This window comes from Emydura macquarii, unplaced genomic scaffold, assembly GCF_026122565.2.
Source record: "Emydura macquarii macquarii isolate MOO-44397 ecotype Brisbane River unplaced genomic scaffold, CSIRO-AGI_Emac_v2 contig_3080, whole genome shotgun sequence".
Lineage (NCBI taxonomy): Eukaryota > Metazoa > Chordata > Testudines > Chelidae > Emydura > Emydura macquarii.
Genome location: NW_027133217.1, coordinates 6562448 through 6585526, shown reverse-complemented (window position 1 = coordinate 6585526; position 23079 = coordinate 6562448). Strand labels below are relative to the sequence as shown.

General features: G+C 46.1%; 1 protein-coding gene across 6 annotated transcripts in view; it reads left to right on the top strand.

Annotated features, from left to right (window-relative positions):
* SETD2 (SET domain containing 2, histone lysine methyltransferase) overlaps positions 1–23079 on the top strand; it is a 158336-nt gene that overhangs the window by 111183 nt on the left and 24074 nt on the right. For all 6 annotated transcript variants that reach the window (XM_067530448.1, XM_067530449.1, XM_067530446.1 and 3 more), the window contains one exon: positions 9587–9698. In XM_067530448.1, the coding sequence (XP_067386549.1) occupies positions 9587–9698 (112 nt within the window). The remainder of the gene's footprint in view (positions 1–9586; positions 9699–23079) is intronic.

The following is a 23079-nucleotide window of genomic DNA, read 5'->3' as shown; positions in this document are numbered from 1 at the left end:
CTCATATACCCTTCGGTTTCATTTGGAAACAGTTTTCCTCTTATCTTCCGATCTTAAAATGTGGTGTAATGCTGCTGTGCTCTCTTTAAACAGCTGTTATATTCCACCCCAGTAGGGAGTGAAGTGGTTCTTGAATATATCATAGATTGTAAATTTTTTGGGGGAGGGGTCCTATCAGTTTTCCTCTCTGTAAAATATGTACCGCACTTTTGGTGCTGTATAAATAGTAGCATGTGTATCTTGTAAAGTGCTCAGAGCTTTTGAGATGAGATACCATGTTAAATGTAACATGTTATCATTTTCTTAGATGTGCTTACAGGACTGCTGTGTTTCCAAGGTGGTGATAGCTTCTTGGCATCATAGATTTTATTTCCCCGCTTGGTCAAACTTCCCATCCTTAAACCTGTGGTCAGCATTGTAGTAGGTCAGAGAAAGGAACACACGTTTCTTGCTGAATGTTAAATAAGTTGCCATTACTGTTGTGGCCTATTTTATCAAATGGATGTTGGTTTTTTAGATCTCACCAATACATATTCAGTTTCACAAGAGTGAAATTCCTGCGAGCTGCATATGGAAACTTATAAAAACACTATAATAGAGGCTCAAACTATGTGTATACCATGAATTTAAAAAATGAAAAGTTAAAGAACCAAAAAAAACCACTGCTGTGGTTAAACAGAGTAAAAGAGGCAATTAGTGACAAAAAGACATCCTTTAAACATTGAAAGTCAAATCCTACTGAGGAAAATAAAAAGGAGCATAAACTCTTGCAAGTCAAATATAAAAGTAAAATTATGCAGGCCAAAAAATAATTTGAAAAGCAACTAGCAAAAGACACAAAAACTAACAGCAAATTTTTTTTTGAAGAATGTCAGAAGCAGAAAGGCTGTCAGACAATCAATGGGGCCACTAGACGATTAAGGTGCTAAAGGAACCCTCAAGGGGAGACAAGGCCATTGTGGAGGAGCTAAATGAATGAGGAGGATGTGAGGGAGATTCCCACCCTGGAGCCATTCTTTTTAAGTGGCAAATCTAAGCAACTGTTCCATTGAGGTGTCAATAGAGACAGGTTTTGGAGTCTGTTGAGAAATTGAACAGTAATAAGTCTGCAGGACTAGTTGGTATTCACCCAAGAGTTCTGCAGAAACTTAAATATGAAATTGTAGAACTAACAACTGTGCTATGTAACTATTGCTTAAATCAGCCTCTGTACCAGGTTACTGGAGAATAGCTGATGTGATGCCGATTTTTTTTAAAAGGCTCCAGAGGCAATCCTGGCAATTACAGGCTTGTAAACCTAATTTCAGTACCAGGCAGATTGGTTGAAACTATAGTAACAAACAGAATTATCAGACACATAGATGAACACAATATGTTGGAGAAGAGTCAACAGCACTTTTATGAAAGGGAAATCATGCCTCACCAATCTCTTAGAATTCTTTGAGAGGGTTGACAAACATGTGAGCAAGGGTGATCCAGTGGATATAGTGGACTTGGACTTTCAGAATCCTTTGACAAGGTCCTTCTCCAAAGGCTCTCAAGCAAAGTAAGGAGTCATGGTATTAGAAGGAAGGTCCTCTCATGGATCACAGTGGAGAGAGGTACAGAGCAGGGTTCCCCAGGAAAGTGTACCAGGACCTGTGCTGTTCAACATATTCATAAATGAACTGAAAAAGGGGTAAATAGTGAGGTGGTAAAGTTTGCAGATGATGCAAAATTACTCAAGATAATTGAGTCCAAAGCAGACTGCGAAATGTTATAAAGGGAACTCTCAAATCTGGGTGACTGAGCAACAAAATGGGAGATGAAATTCATGATTTGATAAATGTAAAGTAATGCACATTGGAAAACACAATCCCAAGTATACATATAGAATGATGGGATCTAAATTAACTGTTACCACTCTAGAAAGAGATCTTGGAGTCATTGTGGATAGATTCCTGAAAACATCCCCTCAATGTGCAGCAGCAACCAAAAAACCTAACAATGTTAGAAACCATTAGGAAAGGGATAGATAACAAGACAGAAAATATCATAATGCCATTATATAAATCCATGGTATGCCCACACCTTAAATACTGTATGTAGTTCCGCTTGCCCCATCTCAAAAAAGATACATTAGAATTTGGAAAAAGTACAGAGAAGGGCAATAAAAATGCTTTGGGGTATAGAGCAGCTTCCATATGAAGAGACTGCAATTGTTCAGCTTAGAAGAGAGACAACGGAAGGGGGATGTGATAGAGGTCTAAAAAATCATAAATGGTGTAGAGAAAGTGAATTAAGGAAGTGTCATTTACCCCTTCATATAACACATGAATCAGGGGTCACTCAATGAAATTAATAGGCAGCAGGTTTAAAACAAACGAAAGGCAATACTACTTAACACAATGCACAGTCAACCTGTGGAACTCATTGCCAGGGGATGTTGTGAAGGCCAAAAGTAGAACTGGATTAAAAAAAGAATTAGATAAGTTGATGGAGGATAGGTCCATGAATAGTTAGTAGTCAAGATAATGAGAGATGCAACCCCAGGCTCTTGGTGTCCCTAAACATCTAACTACTAGGAGCTGGGACTGGATGACAGAGGACAGGTCACTTGATAACTGCCCAGCTGTGTTCACTCCCACTGAAGCATCTGACACCGGACACTGGCAGAAGACAGGATACTGGTCTAGATGGACCCAGTATGGACATTCTTATGCTTTTATGTTGGTGTTTAGGTTTTTCATGGTTAATTTAAGTCAGAAAAGAAGTTTGGGTAGGAATTCAGTTCCTTTTTTGAGTGCTTGCTCATGTCCATTCCAATGTAGGTGTGTATGTGGCGTGTGCATCAGTATCGGAAGCTTTTCCCCCCAGTGATATCATCCAGGTCAGCTCTAGTGCCCCCTGGAGTGACGCTTCCATGTTGAGGTATATAGGGAACTGTCACCTCGCTGCCCCCTCAGTTCCTCCTTTTCCAACCGTGGCGGTTGCTAGAATGCTATTGTTTCCTTGCACTACAAGCGCTGCTCAGTGTTGTCTGTAAATAGTTTGTAGATAAGGTGTTAATAGTTGTTGAGTAGTTAATACCATGCCTTGCGGGGCCCTCCCGCTGAGTATGGGGCATATCTCCGTCCCAAGGCTTCAAGAAGAGTGCCACTTGCCCTCACAAGATTCGGATGAGTGATCCACCCAAAAATTGTTTGATGTGCGTAGGAGAAGGCCTCATTCCCACCAAGTCCCATATTTGCAAGAACTTTCAGCTGAGAATTAAAAAGGAGAGAGATAATAGACTTACATTTCTCCTAGTGAAAGCGACACTTCGCCCAGCGGCGTCTCAGCCCAGCCAGACTCTGCACCCTCCACTTCATCAGCCAGGAGCACACTGACCCCAATAAGGGAGCCCCAGCTCAGGTCAAGGTCCCTGGCACTGAGCACTGCTCGGTACCGACACTCCTTGCTGGCCTCGAAGAAGGCAGCACTGGAAGGGCTGCACTGCTCAGCGTTGCTGGTGCCCCAGAACAGGGCAAGGAAGTCCAACAGAGGTCGTTCTGCGGTAAAGAAGGTCTAGCGGGTGAAGCCTGTGCCAGACTATCCCTGCCCAGGAACATTTCGATTAGCACTGTTGACTCTGGTTCAGAGGGAAGAGCTGTTGAGTCCGGTGGGCATAGACTCTAGGGTGACTCTAGCAGGAGAAGCTGCCTTGGCTCCCCCACTTCTACACCAGAAGCATTCGAGGCCGTGACGAGTCTGTTGACCTTCCCAACACCTCTGCCCACCCAGAGCCGTGGACTGGAAGGATGGACCCAGATGCCCCAGGATCTGACCATATTAAGTCAGGGCTCAAGCAGTGGAAAGCCAGTGGTGATGGCGAGGCAAAGATCCTGGTCCTGGGAAACCTCTACGAGCACAACACAATGATTCTCAGTTTCCTGGTCTGGGTACCGTGACATTGATCAAGATCTTGAAGCCAATCCTAGCCACAGCACCAGCCGCACTCTCAACACTGTTCTGGGTCAAGGCACTGATACAGGACTCAGAGTAGAACTTCCTCCCAACGCACATCAATGTCACGGCACCTGTGTGAGACACACCACTGTTACGTATCAGGTCATCACTTGAGTTCCCCTCATTCCCCTCTATTCGGCATCGGTGCGGCCACATTTGGAGTATTGTGTCCAGTTTTGGACCCCCCAGTACAAGAAGGATGTGGACAACTTAGAGAGAGTCCAGCAGAGGGCAACAAAAATGATTAGGGGGCTGGAGCACAAGACTTATGAGGAGAGGCTGAAGGAACTAAGCTTGTTCAGTCTACAGAAGAGAAGAATGAGGGGGATTTGATAGCAGCCTTAACTACCTGAAAGGGGTGTTCCAGGGAGGATGGAGCTAGGCTGTTCTCAGTGGTGGCAGATGACAGAACAAGGAGCAGTGGTCTCAAGTTGCAGTGGGGGAGGTCTAGGTTGGACATTAGGAAAAAGTTTTTCACTAGGAGGGTGGTGAAGCACTGGAATGGGTTACCTAGGGAGGTGGTGGAATCTCCATCTTTAGAAGTTTTTAAGCTGCGGCTTGACAAAACTCTCACTGGGATTATTTAGCTGAGGTTAGTCCTGCTCTGAGCAGGGGGTTGGACTAGATGACCTCTTGAGGTCCCTTCCAACTCTGATTCTATGATCTCGGCACCATTCAAGATCTATGTGCCATTCAACTTCATGACACCAAAGCTCAGCACTGAGAGGCACAGTGCCCCAATGGTGACCTAGGAGCAGGTCCTTGTACTCTGGATCTCCGCCAGCATCCTGTGCATCCCAAAGAAGCAGACAACAGGCGGGCCATGAGCGAGGGCTAGGTGTCCAAGCCTTGGTTGCTACCCCAATAGCAAGTCCCATCCCAGTGGCCAGCATGGGCTCCATGGGCAACACAGGCCCCTCAGGGATCACGGACAGGGTGGTCCCTCTCAGGGTCATCTGAAGGCATGGCACCTCCACCCAAACTCCCTCCTTGGAGAGGGACTCAGTAGTAATGGCAGAGACTCTGGCCTCCCAAGACATGCCTGCAGGTGACACACCACAACAGGAGGGCTAAGTCCCTGAGTCAGTCGGGGCTATGTCGTCCTCTTTTCCTGACGAGGTAGTAGCAGGCATGGCTATAGAACCAGTGCAGGATGACTATAAGTTGCATCAGGAACTCTTGTGACGGATGGCCTAAAGCCTTGGCCTGAAGGTTGAGGAGATAAAGGAAGCAACCCTGGCACTGTTGGACATTTTGTCGCCTTTGGGTCAGGCAAGGATCACTTTACCCTTGAATGAGGCAATTTCGTGGTTCATCAAGGTGTTGTGGCAATCGCCTGCCTCTTTTCCAACCCATGGCCAAGCGGGTTGAGAGGAAATACTTCATACCCCCTAAGAGGTACGAATACTTATATACACATCCTCCACCTAGTTCCCTCATGCCGTGGCCAACGAGAGAGAGACAGGGCCAACAGGTCCAACAGGTGCTATCACCAAAGGCAAAAAATGCCAAGAAGCTGGACTTTCTGAGTAGGAAAATCTACTCTACATGGGGCCGCCAGCTAAGGATTGCAAATCATCATGCCCTCTTGAGTAGAAATGACTTTAATTCTTGACTGACATTGTCCAAGTTTAAGGAGCTCTTACTGGAGGAGTACAGATCGGAATTTGGGTCACTGATCGATGAGGGCAGAGCGGTAACTAAGACTCTGTTTCAGGCAGCCCTAGACACTGAACACTGCAGCTTGCGCCATGGCAACAGCAGTAGTTGCGTTGCTGCTCATGGCTACAGTCATCGGGCCTGCCTCATGAAGTTAAGCAGGCTGTGCAAAACCTTCCATTTGAAGCTTCAGAGGCACGGGCTTTTACTCCTGCTACTTCCTAATCCCGAAGTCACATGAGGATCTCAGGCCTACCCTGGATCTGTGAAACTCAACTGGTTCATGAAGAAGCTGAAGTTCCGTTGGTCTCACTGGCTTCAATCATCCCCTCCCTGGATCCAGGGGACTGGTATGCCGTCCTCGACTTAAAAGACCCATACTTTCACATAGGCCTCTTTCAGGGCCTCGGGAAGTTACCTGTGCTTTGTAGTAAACAACTGTCACTGACAGTTCACAGTACTACCCTTCGACCTATCTGCAGCTCCAAGGGTCTTCACAATGTACATGTCGATGGTGGCAGCCTTCCTCAGGAAAACAGAAATTCAGGTTTGGTGAATAAGCGAAAATCTATCCTGGTTACCAACACAAAAGATCGTTTTTAGGAGTGGTTCTCAACACTACTCAGTGCCTCCCTCCTGGAGAGCCACTTCAAAGCCACAGTGGTCCTTATCCATGGTCTTAGGGCATATTCTACGACCGCAGCAAGAATCTGTCTCAAACTCTTGGGCCACATGTCCTCTTGTACATATGTGGTACAACACACTCACCTCAGAATGAGACCCCTCCAAATGTGGCTGGCAGCAATGTATGTGCCGAGCAGAGACTCCTTGAGCAAGATAGTGACAGTCTCACTGGCGGTTATTCACTCCTGCCTGTGGTGGGTGGACCCACTCATGATGTGCTGGGGGGTTCCCTTTATGAGACCCAGCCCGTCAATGTGTCTGGTGACGTGCTCCCCACCCATGTCTGAGGCGTCTATCTGGGGTCCCTCAAGGCCGATGGTCAGAGGAGGAGTTGACCCTTCATATCAATATCAGAGAGCTGCAGGCAGTATGCCTGGCTTGCCAGGCCTTCCAATCCACCCTACGAGGGAAGTGCATCTCAGTGCTCACAGACAATACCATGGCAATGTTTTATATAAACAAGCAAGGGGACGCCCATTCGTCACCCCTGTGCCAGGAAGCCCTGAACCTGTGGGAGTTTTGTGTAGCCCAGCCTATTCACCTGGAAGCCTTTTACCTGCAAGGCTTTCAGAACACTCTGACAGATCATCTGAGCAGGTCCTTTGTCAGCCATCACGAATGGTTCATTCAACCGGACGTTCTGAATGCTGTTTTCCAAAAGTGGGGGTTTCCGAGGCGAACTTTTTTGCGACCAGGCTCAACAAGAAATGTGTCTATAGTTTTGGTCATATAGTGCTCCCTCTGACGCCTTTCTCCTACCATAGAATCATATAATATTAGGGTTGGAAGGGACCTCAGCAAGTCATGGAGTCCAACCCCCTGTTCAAAGCAGGGTCAACCCCAACTAAATCTTCCCAGCCTGGGCTTTGTCAAGCTGGGCCTTAAATTCTTCTAAAGATGGAGATTCCACCACCTCCCTAGATAATTACAGTGCATTACAGTGCTTCACCATTCTCCTAGTGAAAAAGTTTTTCCTAATATCCAGCCTAGACATCCCCCACTGCAACTTGAGACCATTGCTCTTTGTTCTGTCATCTGCCACCATTGATAACAGCCTAGCTCCATCCTCCCTGGAATCCCCTTTCAGGTAGTTGAAGGCTACTATCAAATCCCCCCTCACTCTTCTCTTCTGTAGTCGAAACAAGCCCAGTTCCCTCAGCCTTTCCTAATAAGTCATGTGCTCCAGTCCCCTAATCATTTTTGTTGCCCTCCACTGGACTTTCTCCAACTTGTCCACATCCCTTCTGTAGTGGGGGGCCCAAAACTGGACACTACTCCAAATGTGGCCCCAACAGTGCCGAATAGAAGGGAATAATCACTTCCCCCTTTCTGCTGGCAATGATCCTACTAATGCAGCCCAATATGCTGTTAGCCTTCTTGGCAACATGGGGTGGATTTCACTCTCAGCACGTTTGCAGATGACACTAAGCTGGGGGGTAGGGGTAGATACTCTGGAAGGTAGGGATAGGATACAGTGTGATCTAGACACATTGGAAGATTGGGCCAAAAGAAATCTGATGAGGTTCAACAAGGACAAGTGCAGAGTCCCATATAGGATGGAAGAATCCAATGCACAGCTACAAACTCGGGACCGACTGGGTAGGCAGCAGTTCTGCAAAATAGAACCTGTTCTTGGCTGCCCTGTGCAGTAGTCTGGGAGCTGACCTTGTCTGTGAAGACAGAGGCAAAAAAAACATTGAGGACTTCAGCTTTTTCAATGGGAAGGGAAGTTGCTATATGCATTTCCCCTTATAATGCTGATTCATAGGGTACTACTCAAGGCCAGAAGGAACAAGGCCCAGATGATCCTCATAGCTTCGGCATAGCCACACCAACGTTGGTTCTCAACTCTGGTAAGCCTCTCGGTGGATGAGTCCATCATTCTACCATTGTTTCCGGCTCTGGTCTCTCAAGATCATGGACGCTTAATCCACTCGAATCTCACATCCCTCCACCCGATGGCATGGAAGCTGTGTGGCTGAGTGAATTGGAACGAGCATATTTGATGAATGTTTAAAGCAGGACTAACCTCAGCTAAATCCATAGTGTAGACAGCTACAAGTCCCGGCCTTGTATAGAATAATAGCAGTTAGAGATGGAAAAGACCTATATGTAGCATTTGGTCATGTAGTCTATCTGCCAGGGCCCAGTGCAGAATAGTTCTCTCTGTTGGCCTCTTCAGGGTTTTGCCTAGTCTAAGGGATGGGGCTTCCAAAACTTCTCCTGGGAGACCATTCCACAGTCAAATAGACTGCATTTTAAGACATCTTTCCTGATACTCAGCCTAAACTTTCCATTGCTTGTACTTATTCCACCGTGGATCACACTAAACAGTTTATCTCCCTTGTTGATGGATGTACCCATGTAGCTGGCTATTATATCTCATTACTTATCATTTAGCCATGCATATCTATATTAAATTAATCATTCCTCATCAATCAATCAATCCCTCCTATTCTTTGTTCATTCTTGTTGCACTTCTTATGAAATTCTCCCTGTTTGTTTGCATCTTTCCAGTAATGAAATGCCTAGAACTGAATACTTGATTTCAGGTGTGGTCTGACCTCATTTCTATAGGGAAGAGACTACTGCCCTTGGGCTCTGTGACGAGATGTCTGCACAGGCAAACCAAAACCACACTGTTTGCTTGCTACCACATTGTTTTGAAAATTCATGTCATCCCAACACCTTTCAGCATTACAGCCTTCCAGGTTTCTCTTTCCCATGAATGCATATGATGACTTTTCCCCAGATGCACTAGCTTGGATTTTTTTTGGATTGAACCTCATTTATTTCATAAACATGTCTAACTTCTCTTACTGTATAATTCTGGCTACACTGGCATTCATAACTACCCTATGTGATATCATCTCTGAATGCCATTATTGTGCTATTAGTCATTATTGACCTGGAAGAAGGGACAACTTTAAGATTAGGTCCACCCCTAGTCCGGTGGCATGCTCATAGATGCCCCAACATGAAATGCATTGCTGTTTATCGTTGATTTATTTATAGTACTTTCAGTGCATTGAAACTGTTCATATCCCTGTCAATTCAAAATATTCTTTACAGGAAGTTTTTGTGAAGCACTGGTATGTGTGATCAAAGCTGAGAGTTCTGTTTGCCTTTCTGCAAATGACTGACTCCAATCGGGGCTGGCTTCCAAGTGTCCCGAATAGAGTATATGAATGTAATTTTATCTATGTGCCTCTTATTACTCCAAGCTATGAATGAGACCATTCCTTTCTTTCTCTAGGCAAACCCAGTGGGATCCTCCTAACTGGGACAGCCCCGGGGATGATGCCAGCCTTGATCATGAAGCTGAAATGGACCTTGGGACCCCAACGTACGATGAAAACCCAATGAAGGTAAGTGTGTGATCAGCCGATGAAACATCTCATCTTTCACGTCTTCAAATGGAGAGCGGAAAATTGTCATTCCATAAGTCCTGTGGCCAGCGAGTCTGTTGTGTGGCAAATACAAACTTATGAGAACATTCAAATTGTTGAAGGAGTGGATGTCAATATCTTATACAGGCTGATGGTGAGCAGAAGATATTGGTGTACTTCTAAATGTGGACCGGAAAGCTCAAATTACTGGTCTGGCCAGATGTGTCTCAAAGCTTTGTTAGTAAACCGTTAAATGAGGTTTTCCTGGGCCCTCTGACATAGGAAATAGGTGACCCTTTCCAATAAGAAAATATAGTAATAGTTGTAAAGTGTTGGCTTCTTCTAGTTCTAGAGAACCGTGATACACCTATTCTGTCCCATAGCTGCTGAAGAAGTTTCTCTTCATTATCTAGAACTCCTCTTGCTGGAGCTAGGAGGGGGCCCTGGTAGACTGCCTCTCAGACATGATAGCTTGCTTGTTAGATGACTTCGTGATGTTCCGGCCCTCCTTCCCCTCAAATAAATAAATATCCCTCTTGGGTTATTATTGACGCTGACACTAACTCTCTTTTACAAAGTCAGGGTCATGGATCCAGTGTTTGTGTGGCTGAGCAAAGTGTGTGTCTGTGTTATTGGTCTAGAAAGAATTTTTGTATGTCCCTATAGATATCATACTCTTAAGGCAGGGCCACAGCATTGCACAGTGTGGAATTCTGTTTCTGGAACTGGGGTGCTGTGCAACTCCAGAGAGAAGAGTTTACAGTTCTTTGAGTGCTTGCACATGTCCATTCCATGTTAATTGTGCGTGCCTCAAGCACAGTTGCTGGAAATTTTTCCCTCAATGATACCCATTGGGTAGGCTCTAGCGCTCCCTGGTGCTGCGTGCTCATGGTGCTAGTATAAAGGGAGTGGCTGATCCTGCACCCGCCTCAGTTCCTTCTTACTGCCCACGATGGTCGCTGGAACTGCTTTTCTTGCTATGGCAAGCTGTACGCAGCAATCTTGTTTTTCGTCCATTTCCCTGTTTCTTTCTTCAATAGTTATTTATTTTTCATTTGGACTGTATATAGTTTATGTATGTAATGTAGTTGGAGTTTCTCACTTGTTGGAGGATTTTCATCTGCCATCGGTGCCGAGGCATGCCGTGGTCACCAGGCTTCAAGCCCTGCGCTGCCTGCTTAAGGTGCTTGGGCGAGGCTCATGTCCGGGATTGTTGTCAGATCTGCCGGGAGTTCAGACCTCATAGGACGAAGGACCTGGCAGCCAGGTTGAAGTTCCTATCAATGGAAGAGGTGCTCAGACCTCCTCGGAGCTGAGCTGGTCGTACTCTGCACCGAGTACTTCAGTGTCTATGAGGAGTGCTCCTCCCCTGTGAGGGACTCTGGGCACCCTTCGCGTCCCTGGTGCCAGGAAAGGAACAGAAGCAGCAGCTGGCCGAGGGGGGGCATTTTCCAACTCAAAAAAAGGCCAAGCGTGGGGAGCGCAGCTGAGTTGGGCCGCTTCCCTGCCCCACAGACAGTACCATTGATTCCGTCCTGTATTCAGGTTTTGTTGAACCCGGTACCGGACCAGCTGGCGTCAGAGGGATAACAAGGCTCCAGTGCCATGGCGGTGCTGTCCACCGGAGGCATTCGCAGCGGCTGGAGGCTTGCTGGTGCTATCAGTATCAGCAGTGCAAGAGCTGGTGTCAGCGGTGCAGGTGCGTGTCGCACCCAAGCTACTCCTTGGTACCGGGCCCCTCCATGCTGTCTAGGGAGAACCATGCTACCCTCGATGAAGGCCTCCCCACCTCAGCACCAGTTTCCGGAACCAATGAGTACCACATCTCCATGGTCCCCGGAGGAAGGCTTGTCATCGGTCGGAAGTGGGATTGTATACCCAGCCAACGGGTTTACAACGGGTTGATCTCAGTTACCCCCCCAGTGAGTCCTATGTGGTGGTGGACCCAGGCGCAGGAGTAGGAGTACCTCTCAGCACTTTGCCCAGAGGGCACTGGCCTATGCCAATTCAATGGCCATTTTGAAACCCTTGGGGTTTTCCCCTGATGTCAGGGGCACATTCTCGACACTCCTGTTCAGTGGCCTTGGAAAGAAGGGCTCCTTCATCCCATCGCACAGCACCCAACCCAGATTCTGGTATTGAGCTCGGTACTGATCCTCAGAACCTAGACCTGTGGGACCCAGGCAGTACAAAAGGAGGGTCCCTCACCAGTGCAGACTCCCTCTTCTTCCTCACTGGACGAAGCAGTGTCAGGGGTGCCCCCCTGCAGGATGACTTCAAAGCGCATCAGGAGCTGTGGAAGAGGATGGCCTTGAACTTATAGCTGCAAGTGGAGATAGTCAAAGAATTCTTCCACAGGCTCGTTGATATTTTGGCTGCAGTGAAGCCATCAAAAGTGGCTCTGCCTCCTCAATGAGGATCATGGGACTGGTTAAAGCCTTATGGCAAACCCCATCCTCCCTGCCGCCCACCTTGAAGAGAGGTGAGAAAAAGTACTTTGTTCCCGCTCAAGGGTATGAGTACTTGTACTCCCACTCCCCGCCACGGTCCATGGTGATCTGGGAGGCCAACGTAAGGGAGATACTGGCTGCATGGAGCAATGCCTAAGGTGAAGGACTCCAAGAAGGTAGACCTGTTTGGTAGACAGTTGTATTCTACAGAAGGTTTACAGCTCTGCGTCTCCAGCCAACAGGTGGTGTTAGGGAGATTCGATTTTAATGTCTGGGATTCCATTTCAAAGTTCAGACACTCACTTCCCTAGGAGTCCAGGCAGGAGTTCTCCACACTGGTAGAAGAGGGGAAGTCAATAGCCTGGAGCCACCCTGCAGCTCATGGCAGACTCCGCATCTAGATCCATGGCCTCAGCAGTGGCCATGCGCAGGTGTTCTTGCAGGCCTGCCAATGGAGGTCCAGCAGTCTCTCCAGGACCTTCTGTTTGAAGGGGTCTCATTCTTCTCAGAGCAGACGGATGCAAAGCTCCATGGACTGAAGGACACCAGAGCTACCCTCAAGTCCCTGGGCCTTTACACTCCAGTGCCTCAGAGGAAGCATTTCAGGCCTCAGCAGAGCACCCATTTCTCTGCTCCGCTGTCCCGCCACAACCAGCAAAAGAAACAAAGCCGGGGTTTTAGGCATAGGCAGCCGCCCCCGTCTACCTCAGCATCTCTACCCTCCTCCACCCAATTACTCGGGGGACTCTCAACAGAAATTTAGATGGGATGCCCGAGGGCATTATACCAGTTCCTGTGACATCAGATCCTGTGTTCCCGTTGTTTTCAGACTGCCTGTCCCACTTCAGCTTGGTATGGTCTCATATTACCACAGACCACTGGGTTCTGTGTACTGTAGAAATGGGTTAAACTCTCTCTAGTTTGTTTCTACCCCCACCGTCCTTCCCCGTCCCTCTTCAGAGACCCTTCTCAAGAGCAATTCTTCGCCCACGAAGTGCGAGTCTTCCTCTGAATGGAAGCTGTGGAGGGAGGTTCTTCAGCATTTAAGAGGGAAGGGGTTTTACTCTTATTTTTTCCTAATTCCCAAAGCCAAGAGTGGTCTCAGGCCTATCTTAGCTGTTTAGATGGCGCAGGTCTATCTCAAAGTTTGAAATTCCACATGGTCTCCTTGACCACCATCATTCCCTCCCTGGATTCGGGGGACTGGCATGCCGCTCTCGGTTTGAGAAGCACCTATTTCCACATCTCAATTTTCCAAGTACACAGAAGGTTCCTTAGGTTCGTTGTGAACCAGGCCCACTACTAGTTTGCTGTTCTTCTATTTGGCCTGTCAGCAGCCCTGCAAGTTTTTACAAAATGCATGTCAGTAGTGACGGCCTTCTTAAGAAAGCAAGGGGTAAAAGTCTGTCTGTAACTTGACAACTGTCCAAGGCCCATGTGGAGGCCAGCGTCCACTTCATGCATTCAACCTTTCAGGTGCTGGGCCTGCTGATAAACGAACAGAAGTCTACCTTCACCCCAGTGCAGAGGATAGAGTCTGTTGGAGCAGTGTTTGATTCCACCCAGCCCAAGGCCTTCCTACCAGAATCCTGCTTCCAGACGATGGTGGCGTCAGCACAGAGCAAGGCCCACCCTCTCACGACGGCATGTTTCTGCCAGAAACGTCTAGGTCACATGGCCTCATGCACATTCATAGTGCAGTCTGCAAGGCTATGCCTCAAACCCCTTCAGGCGTGGCTGGCCTCGGTGTACTCCCTGAGCTGCCACCACTTGGACTCGGTGCTCACTGTACCTCCCCTGGGCCTCGCCTCACTTGTTTGGTGGCGGGATCCTCCGAGGACCTGCACAGACATTCCCTTTGTCAGGCCCTAGCCTTCGATATCCCTAGTCTTGGACACCTCAGAGCTAGGGAGGGAGGCTCGCCTGGGGCATCTCAGGACCAAGGCTTTTGGTCCCAGGAAGAGCTCTCATTAAATATCAATGCCAGGGAACGCTGAGCGATCCACCTACCTTGTCAGGTGTTCTTACCCCACATCGCAAACAAGAGTGTGCTACTGCTTACGGACAACATGGCAGTCATCTACTACCTCAACAGGGCAGAGAGGGGCTCGATCTTCTTCTCCTACCCCGCCCCCAGGGGTCTAGAAGCTATTTGCTTATGGGAGCTTTGCATAATGCACTCAATCCACTTTGAAGTTTCTCTCCTTCTAGGGGCCCAGAACAAACTGGCGGCAGATCACCTCAGCAGGTCTTTCTCCAGTCATCACGCGAGGTCCCTGCATCCCAGCAGAGTGAGGGTCATTTTTCAGCAGTGGGGGACTCACCACATAGACCTGTTTGCGACCAGACATGACAGGAAATGTCACCTTTTTGTTCCCTGCAAGGCCACAGCCCGGGCTTGCTCACGGACGCTTGCTTGCTTGCTTGGACGGAGCAGCTCTTCTAGGCTTTTCCCCACATTCCACTTGTGCACAAAGTCTTGCTGAAGATCAAACAGGACACAATGCTGGTCGTTCCCATAGATCCAACCTGGCCCCATCAACACTGGCTCTAGGTCTCTTAGTAGCAACTCCAATACCACACTCTGTCTCCTCCCAGACCTGATCTCATAGGACCACTGTCAAATGACCCACCCAAACCTCAGGCCTGGTCTACACTGCTGGTGAAATTCAGTGGCAGTCAACAGGAGTTACGCAAGCTATGCAGAGTATCTTGCCTAACTCCCGTCAACTTCACAACCTCCATTTAGCGCACCATCTCCACTGCTCTGCGCTGATGGGAAGTGCGTACCCATCGCCTCAGCGCTACTCTTTTGGGGGAGGTGGTTTTATTAAATCGACTTCCAGATAGATTGAGCGGGTCTTCACTTCCGCTCACTCAATCCAGATAAATCAATCTGATGGCGGTGAATTTGCCGCCATCAGTGTAGACATACCCTCAGTCTCCTCCACCTAACAGCTTGGAAGCTCCATGGCTAAATCCCGGGGAGGTGGCCTGTTCAGAACAAGTCAGCCAGGTTTTTCTAGGTAGCAGGAAACCCTCTACCAGAACTACATACCTCACCAAGTGGAAGCACTTTTCCATATGGACTTCCCAGCAAGGTCTGTCGCCCATATGATCATCTCTGCAGACTGTTCTGGAGTGTCTGCTACATGTAAAACAGCAAGGTCTGGCAATATCATCAATTAAGATACACCTTGCAGTGATCTTGGTGTTCCACCCTTCGGTGGATGGATGACTGGATTTCTCGCACAGAATGTCTGTCTGCCTCCTTAAGGGCCTAGAAAGATTATACCCACAGATTTGGGAGCCCATTGCCCAGGGGGACCTAAACCTCATCTTGTCAAAACTCACAGGCCGGGGCCCCACCCCCCACGTTTGAGTTGCTGGCGACATGCCCCCTGTCATACCTTTCCTGGAAAGTGGCCTTTCTGGTGGCTATTACTTCAGCCAGAAGGATCTCAGAGATTCAGGCCCTCACATCAGAACCCTCGTACACTGTCTTCTTTAAGGACGAGGTATATGCCCTCACCCTGTGTTCCTTCCAAAGGTGGCTTCACAGTTTCGCAGTAATCAGGCTGATTTCTGGCTGATTTCCTTTCCAAAACCACATGTGACTAGAGAGGAGCAATGTCTTCACACAGCGGATGTTAAACATGCACTAGCGTTCTATACAGAGAGGACTAAATGGTTCTGTAAATCCACGCAGTTCTTTGGGCAGTAGCTGACAGGATGAAAGCCCTTCCCATCTCAGTTCAAAGGCTCTCATTCAGGATTACAGCATGTATTTGCACATGCTAAGAGCAGATGTGGGTCCCACCACCAGCTATCTTGACTGCCCATTCTACAAGGGCACAAGCTTCCTCAGTGGCATTCCTGGCTCAGGTCCTTATCCAGGACATTTTCAGAGTGGCAACTTGGTCATCAGTGCACACAGTTTTCTTCCCACTACGCCATCACCAACAAGCCAGGGATGACACCAGGTTTGGTCGGAGCCGTACTACAATCAGTATGTCCATAAATTCCGTCCCACCTCCTGTGTCTGCTTGGGCATGGCCTAACACGGAATGGACATGTGCAAGCACTCAAAGAAAAAAAACCGGGTACTAACCTTTCCATAACTGTTGTTCTTCCAGCTGTGTTGCACGTGTTCATTCCACAATCTGCCCTCCTACTCCTTTCCATAACTGCCCTCCTACTCCTCTGTCGGAGTTGGCCGGCAAGAAGGAACTGTGGGAAGTGCTGGGTCAGCCAGTCCCTTTGTCCCTAGCCTCTGTTTGTCAGAAGCTGGGAATGGGTGACAAGGGATGGATCACTTGATGATGACCTGTTCCGTTCATTGCCTCTGAAGCACCTGGCATTGGCCACTGTTGGAAGAAGACAGGTTATTGAGCTAGATGGACAACTGGTCTGACCAAGTATAGCTGTTATGTTTTTTTATACCGGAGACCTGTGCGTGGCACCAGGAGGTGCCGGAGCCAACCAACAGGTACCACTAAGGGAAAAATCTCCGGCGACTGTGCTTGAGGCATGCGCACACCGCACATGGAATGGACATGTGCAACACACGTCAAAGAACAACAGTTATGCAAAGGTCAGTAACTGTTTTTTGGGGACAAGGACACAGGTAGTACCCTCAAAAGAGAGGTCTAACTATCCAAAAGGAGGCAGCCTGAATTCAGTGGATAGAGCACAAGACTTAGGAGGCAGGAGACCTATGTTCGCTTCCTGACACTGCCACTGACCAGCTTTGTAACCTTGGGCACATCACTTCCTCTCTGTGCTATAGTTTCCCCATCTCTGAAATGGGGGTGATTCTTTGTAAAACACTCTGAGACTTACAGAAGTGCAGTATAACGCTAATGTGATACTGAAAGTATATGGAATTTAATATTGAGCAGCAGTCCTTTCAGCGCACCTAATTTTTCCCCTACTATATATATATACCTTCCAGGTTTCATGTCTTTTGTCTCCATGCTTCTAGGTAAGGGGGACTCAATATATGGGACTTCCTTTGGGATCCCACAATGCTATTTCTTTATCCGTGTAACTTTGCAGTTCTCCCAGCCCTTGCCAACCTGAGAACTGAGAGCTCAGAAATCAAACCCTGATCACCGAACCCTCCTTACTGGCCAATTTAGAGTGATTTTTACAGCTGCTATTTAGCTTTATAGTTAAGCACTTTTCTATGAATATGTAGTTTGAATGCTGTTACTTCAAAAGCTGAAGTTTTTTAACTCTCCCAAAGGAGCCGTTATTGCCTGTATTGTTAGTGCATAAGGGATTGTAAATCCAAGGATTGTATGTCATGTATCTGTAGCTGAGTGTTAAAAATGTGTAGCAAAATCCCATTGAGAAAGTAGCTTCACTTGCAAAGCAAACAAAAGTGGAGTAAAAGTGGTTTTTCTTAACATACCAAGGCCTATGTCCAAGGTCTCAGTGAGGATCTGAAATCATAATGAGGGGAAAAGGAGACCTGTGTCAAGATGCACTGGAGAGAATGTTTTATTGGGTTGTAACTTCTTGGAAATGGTTTACTATGCACATAGCCACATTCAAAATCAAGAGGTTTAGAGGCTCTATTTTCAGAAGAACTTAGCACCCAGAAGGATTTTTCTAGCCTATACTCAGTGTATAGAGGACTCAAGTAAGAGTCCAAGATTGCTAACTACTTTTACAGGAATGCAAACTCCTCCAGCTGAAGGAGCAGTCAGACTTTTCCAGATCCTCGAAATGCTTCCCTCTCTGACAACTATTACTACTTTGGTCTTCTCCACACTGAGCACCCAAGTCCATATCTGTCAAATACAGAGTGAGGGAACATCTGTCTGGGTCCAGTTAAAAGGAGACGTTGAGCTGAACATCATCAGCATATTGATGACACTGGATCCCATAGCCCCACATAAGCGATTTCACATACCTACAACATAATGGGTGCTAAAAATGAACTTCACAGAACTCCTCAAAAGTCCTTGGAGAATAAGAGCAGTTGCTCATACAAATACTATATTAAAACACACAGTTCCCATTTTCCAGCTTTCATGAAATTTATGTTGATTTTAATTATAAAGTTCAGTTCCTTAGGACAGGGCAATTTCATGTCCTTTAAACAGGTGACAAACGTTGCATGTTTTGCAATAGATGCATAACAAGTTGGTTTTGTTTTTTTTTTAAATCTAAGTGAATTCTAAATCTGACATTGAAATGAATGAACTCTAGAAGATTTCCTCCAATTATGTCTAATCATAGAATTGTACGACTGGAAGGGACCTCGCAAGGTCATATAGTCTTGTCCCCTACACTTAATAATCATGACTAAACAGAACCAACTGAAATATCTAAGATCTTGATTTAATTGTGATGAATTCACCAAGAATAGGTGGAGATTGAATACGCCAGTGGTTGTACAACTTCTTTGTGCTCATTCATATGCACCGGCAAACCTGATATAATTTACAGTGAAATTCCTAGCGTTCAACTGAAGTCAGCATTAGTAAAGTTATTGCAATGAATATTAGGTAAAATTATTGCAATTGGATTATTAGTGCATAAACTAAAATATAGCCCATCTTTTATAGCTGCAGCCTTTCATAATGGTGAATGTAGAATACTGACAAGCCATAACTTAGCACTACACTAACTCCAGACCCACACTAACTAACAATGCACAAAGTTCTGCCAAATGCACAGAGTAAACAAATAGGAAAATACAGAAAAATATTCCCCCTCTCTTCCCCTGCCCCCCCCAACTTTCAGTTACTGTAATTTAAGGTACCCATGCTAGGTAAAACAAAACAGATGTGATGTCAATGGGATGATGATGCAGTGTCAGCCTGAAATATGGCATGAAGTCTTTTAATTTAGAGCAAATTTTTCTAACAGCAGGAAAAAGGTCTAATTAGGTGAAATCTCAATGCACAAGACGTGGAAAATTGTAATGGGATACAATCAACCTGAAACCTAGACAGTTTCAGGATGAGAATTAATTGTAATTTCAGCTGCCCAGAGTCTCCCTATCAGTTTTTGTGGTTCTACAATTACATTGTCCTATTTTTTAAAAAATGTTGGGGTTGCTTTTTTTTGGTACTTCTGTTGACGCATGAAAGACCCACACTGACTGACAATGCACGAAGTTCTGCCAAATGCAGAACAAAGTAAACAAATAGGAAATTACAGAAAAACATTCCCCCCCACCACTTTCAGTTATTGTAATTTAAGGTACCCATACTAGGTAAAACAAAGTATATGATTTTAAGCTGGTGTCCTTTGAACACTAACTAGTTTATTGGTTATATATTTTAAAGGATCCTTTACAATGATGACTGCCTCGGACCCAAATGAAAAATCTGGATTTATGCAAGGACCCAGTCCCTAATACAAATTAATGCAGATCAGGTCCATTTCCATTTACAATAGGAAGTGTCCTTACCATTGTTAGTCCAAGGATCAAAACAAAGAGCAATCACTTTTTCAGATTCATTTTTCATTCCTGGGAAGAGTGAAGCCTTTATTTTCAAGTACACAAACTAATGTAGTCTAATTAAAAGGATACTAGGAGGGTTTAAGATACAGGTTTTGTTTAATAAATATTTTATATAACTCAATTGAAATATCTTTATTAACATCCTTTTAAGTTTAGATGAAAAGTGTGCTTTTGGTTTGGATGCAAGGATTTCCCGGTGCTGTTTGCAACTTATACATAGCAGCTCTGGGCTTGTGCAGGTAAACAAGAAAATGAAATTGACCAGAAGCAGCAGATTATAAACAAAAGGCAAACCAACTAGACTTCTTACTTTCTTCAGACTGAGTTAAATGCAACTATATAATTGGCAAAACATATACATTTAGCATTTCTTTCACTTTTAATTATCTACAGCAGCGGTGCTCAAACTCTGGGTCACGACCCCAAAGCAGGTCATGAGTGCATTTTAATAGGGTCGCCAGGGCCAGCATTAGACTTGCTGGGGCCCTCGGCAGAAAGCTGAAGCCCAGACCTGCTGTGCGGGGGCTGAAGTGGAAGTCTGAGCTTGAGCAGCTTAGCTTCGCGGGGCCCCCTGTGGCATGGGGTCCCGGGTGAATGCCCTGCTTGACTTCCCCTAACACCAGCCGTGATTCTAGAATCTAGAGTAACACAGGGTACTGGGGTCGTAGTGATTTTTGTCTGAGAACCGCTGCTCTAGAGCATTCATAAAGGAAATGAGTTTACAGCACGTTTAATCCTTTTAGCCATCACACGAACTACTTTAAAGGGATACGTTTTCACAGTGGTGTGCTGTAGGGATTTAGCTAAGTCACACTGGAAACCCACTGCACACTGCTTGAAAAGGTATTCCATTGCCTTTTTTAAAAACTACATAGTCAAACGAGCACCAGAAACTACAAGATGTGCGTATCTTTACGACTCATCTATTTTAAGGGACATGACTACTGCCTATCATGCCAGGAATGTCTTGACATTCTGTGGATTCCAATGGAAAGCAAATGCAGCAGTCGGGCTACAGAACCAAGAGCAAAGTAGTTAAATGGCGTTATGGATTTGACAGTTTGCAAAGCTAACTACTCCACCTGAGCAGTTGTATGCCAAGTTCTTGCTCATTATTTTTGTGGGGTTTTTTTTTGCAAAGGAGTAGGCATTTGCAAATGAGGTATTTATAACAGAATGCTGAAAGCTAGAATACTTGAGAAAAACAGCACCGATTTTATTAACCCACAGGTGGTAACACCTAGAAACTGGATGTTTTCAAGGGCTTTTAGGAGAGCGGTAGGGAAGTTTGTACAGGAGGCTGAGAAAAGTCTCCCACAGTAGAAGTGAAGTGGGGCAAGGCTACTCCTGCTTAGAGCAGAGTTCTTCAGGGCAGGCACTGCATCTGCCTCTGTTTGTACAGTGCCTAGAACAGCAGGGCCCTGATCCTGGGTGTCTTTGGGTGTCACAGTAACAGAAGCAACAGAATCCCACAGTGAACTTCACCTTCTGCTTCCCACGTGTCATCTGTTGGTTGTGACTTAAGCACTGTGTGGGTGACTAGCAGGGAGAAGATGGGTTAAGTAATAGTGCATTACACTGGGGGTTAGCAACGGCGTTCGGGTGGGGGAGGAGAGAACGCCAGCAGCAGTAGAAAGGGGGGACTTGTAAGGATTGTGAGAGGGCTGGAAAGATACACGTCAATCAGTTTTGTTGTTTTGTCAAACAGGGCTTCTGTTGTTTAGCCAAGAAGGTAAGTCCCCTCTTAGGTGTGGAACTTGCTGCAGTCAAATACTCCTCAGATCTAAATCGCTGCCCCACACTCTGCCTTAGCTAACCTTAAGCCCGGTTTTGTTTTATGGGTGTGTATTTGCTATTCACTAGCAAGTGTTAACTTTTCCTTTTACAGGTTGTCCTTTTTCTTGTCTATGCTAGAAATATCAGTGTGTTTACAAATACTCAAACTGAATGCTGTCTGCTTGTTGCTTAAGAGGTGGTTGGTTCTCTGCATTCATTAACAAGCTTTCACAAGGAGGCACATTCCCACTTATTCTCGTTTTGTACCCTTTTGGGTAGGGACTGAGATCAAATTTCTGACATCATTCAGGCTCTTCCTAATCTAGATCCAAAGCTCTTTCTGCGTAGAAATAATATCACTGCAGTTCCTAGCTCTGATTAGCTTGTTTTGCAGCATCGCTTTTGTATGCCCGTGTGTTGATGTGCAGAGGCACAATTCTGGAATGCTGGCGGTAATGTATGTGGCGTGTAGGACAGACGATCTTCACCAATGGTTATTTCCCCTCTTTGATTCTTCTGACCCCCAGAGGAAGGCTTCACCAGATTGCATCACTGCTCATTTGGCTGTTGTTAAACCCAGAGCCCAAAGATGGCTGTATTTCAGTGGTGGGGGAAGCAAATGTTCTATGTAGCTTACATCAGTTGAAGTGCTTTATCCTTGGATGAAAGATGCTATAGATGCATTAAAGCGTGCTTATTGTCATTATTTCCACTCGTCTTACATACAAAAATGATTTTGAAGTCTGCTGTATTGGTCCCATCTCTTTAATCCTCTTGTAAGAACTGGAGTCAAGGGAGGATTTCATGCCTAGTGTAAAGTACAAGTTTGTGCCTCTGGGAAGTAGCAGTGTTAAAATATCTAGGCTTTATAACTTTTTTTAGATGTATTAAATCCAGATTTAAACATCAACCCTTATATTGTCTCCTATGGCTACACTTGTAGAAGGCTATCAAATGGTTCCTTCTTTTGTTTGCTTTGCTTCGTTTGACAGGGTGGAGGACAGCAACAGGCATAGGATCCCCCTTCCGACTTTCTGTGTATTTGGCTCTTCGACTTTCTGATTCCCAATGCCTCCCTTTCAATTCACCATGTTGACCTGCTCCCTTCCTCACATGCTAGTGTCTTCCATTTCATCGCTCCTCATCTTCAACCCTGGCCTTCCTCTTTTGCTGTTTCCTTCTCTCAGGAGTATCTTCTTTGCTCCTCAGGACCAGTTCTTGCTGTCAACTCAGCTCTGCAGCATTTTCATGTAACGCATCACCCACTGATGCAAGTTTAAGGACGTTGAATGTCGACAGGGTGCTCTTTTTTCACATCACAGTATTACTGGCATATTGTGCAGTACTGGAGTGAGTGAGCACTCCATTTTCCTGCTAGGCATGATCTGTGTATGATGATCCAATCAAGGCAGAGCTTATTGACAATTAGGAAGACCTTGGAGTGATGTAAAGAACAAATTCTGTGTCCTGTGCTGAAATACAAGCCTCTGGTACTGTTTCTAATACAACTGGGGTTTTTGCGTTTCAGTTACTGCAACATCCTTCTCTCCGGCCTTGACAAATGCAGTCTTGCCCTGCTGATATCCATTCACAATGCTGTTGCAAAGACCATTTTCCTAGGCTGCTGCTTTGACCCTGTCACCCCTCTCTT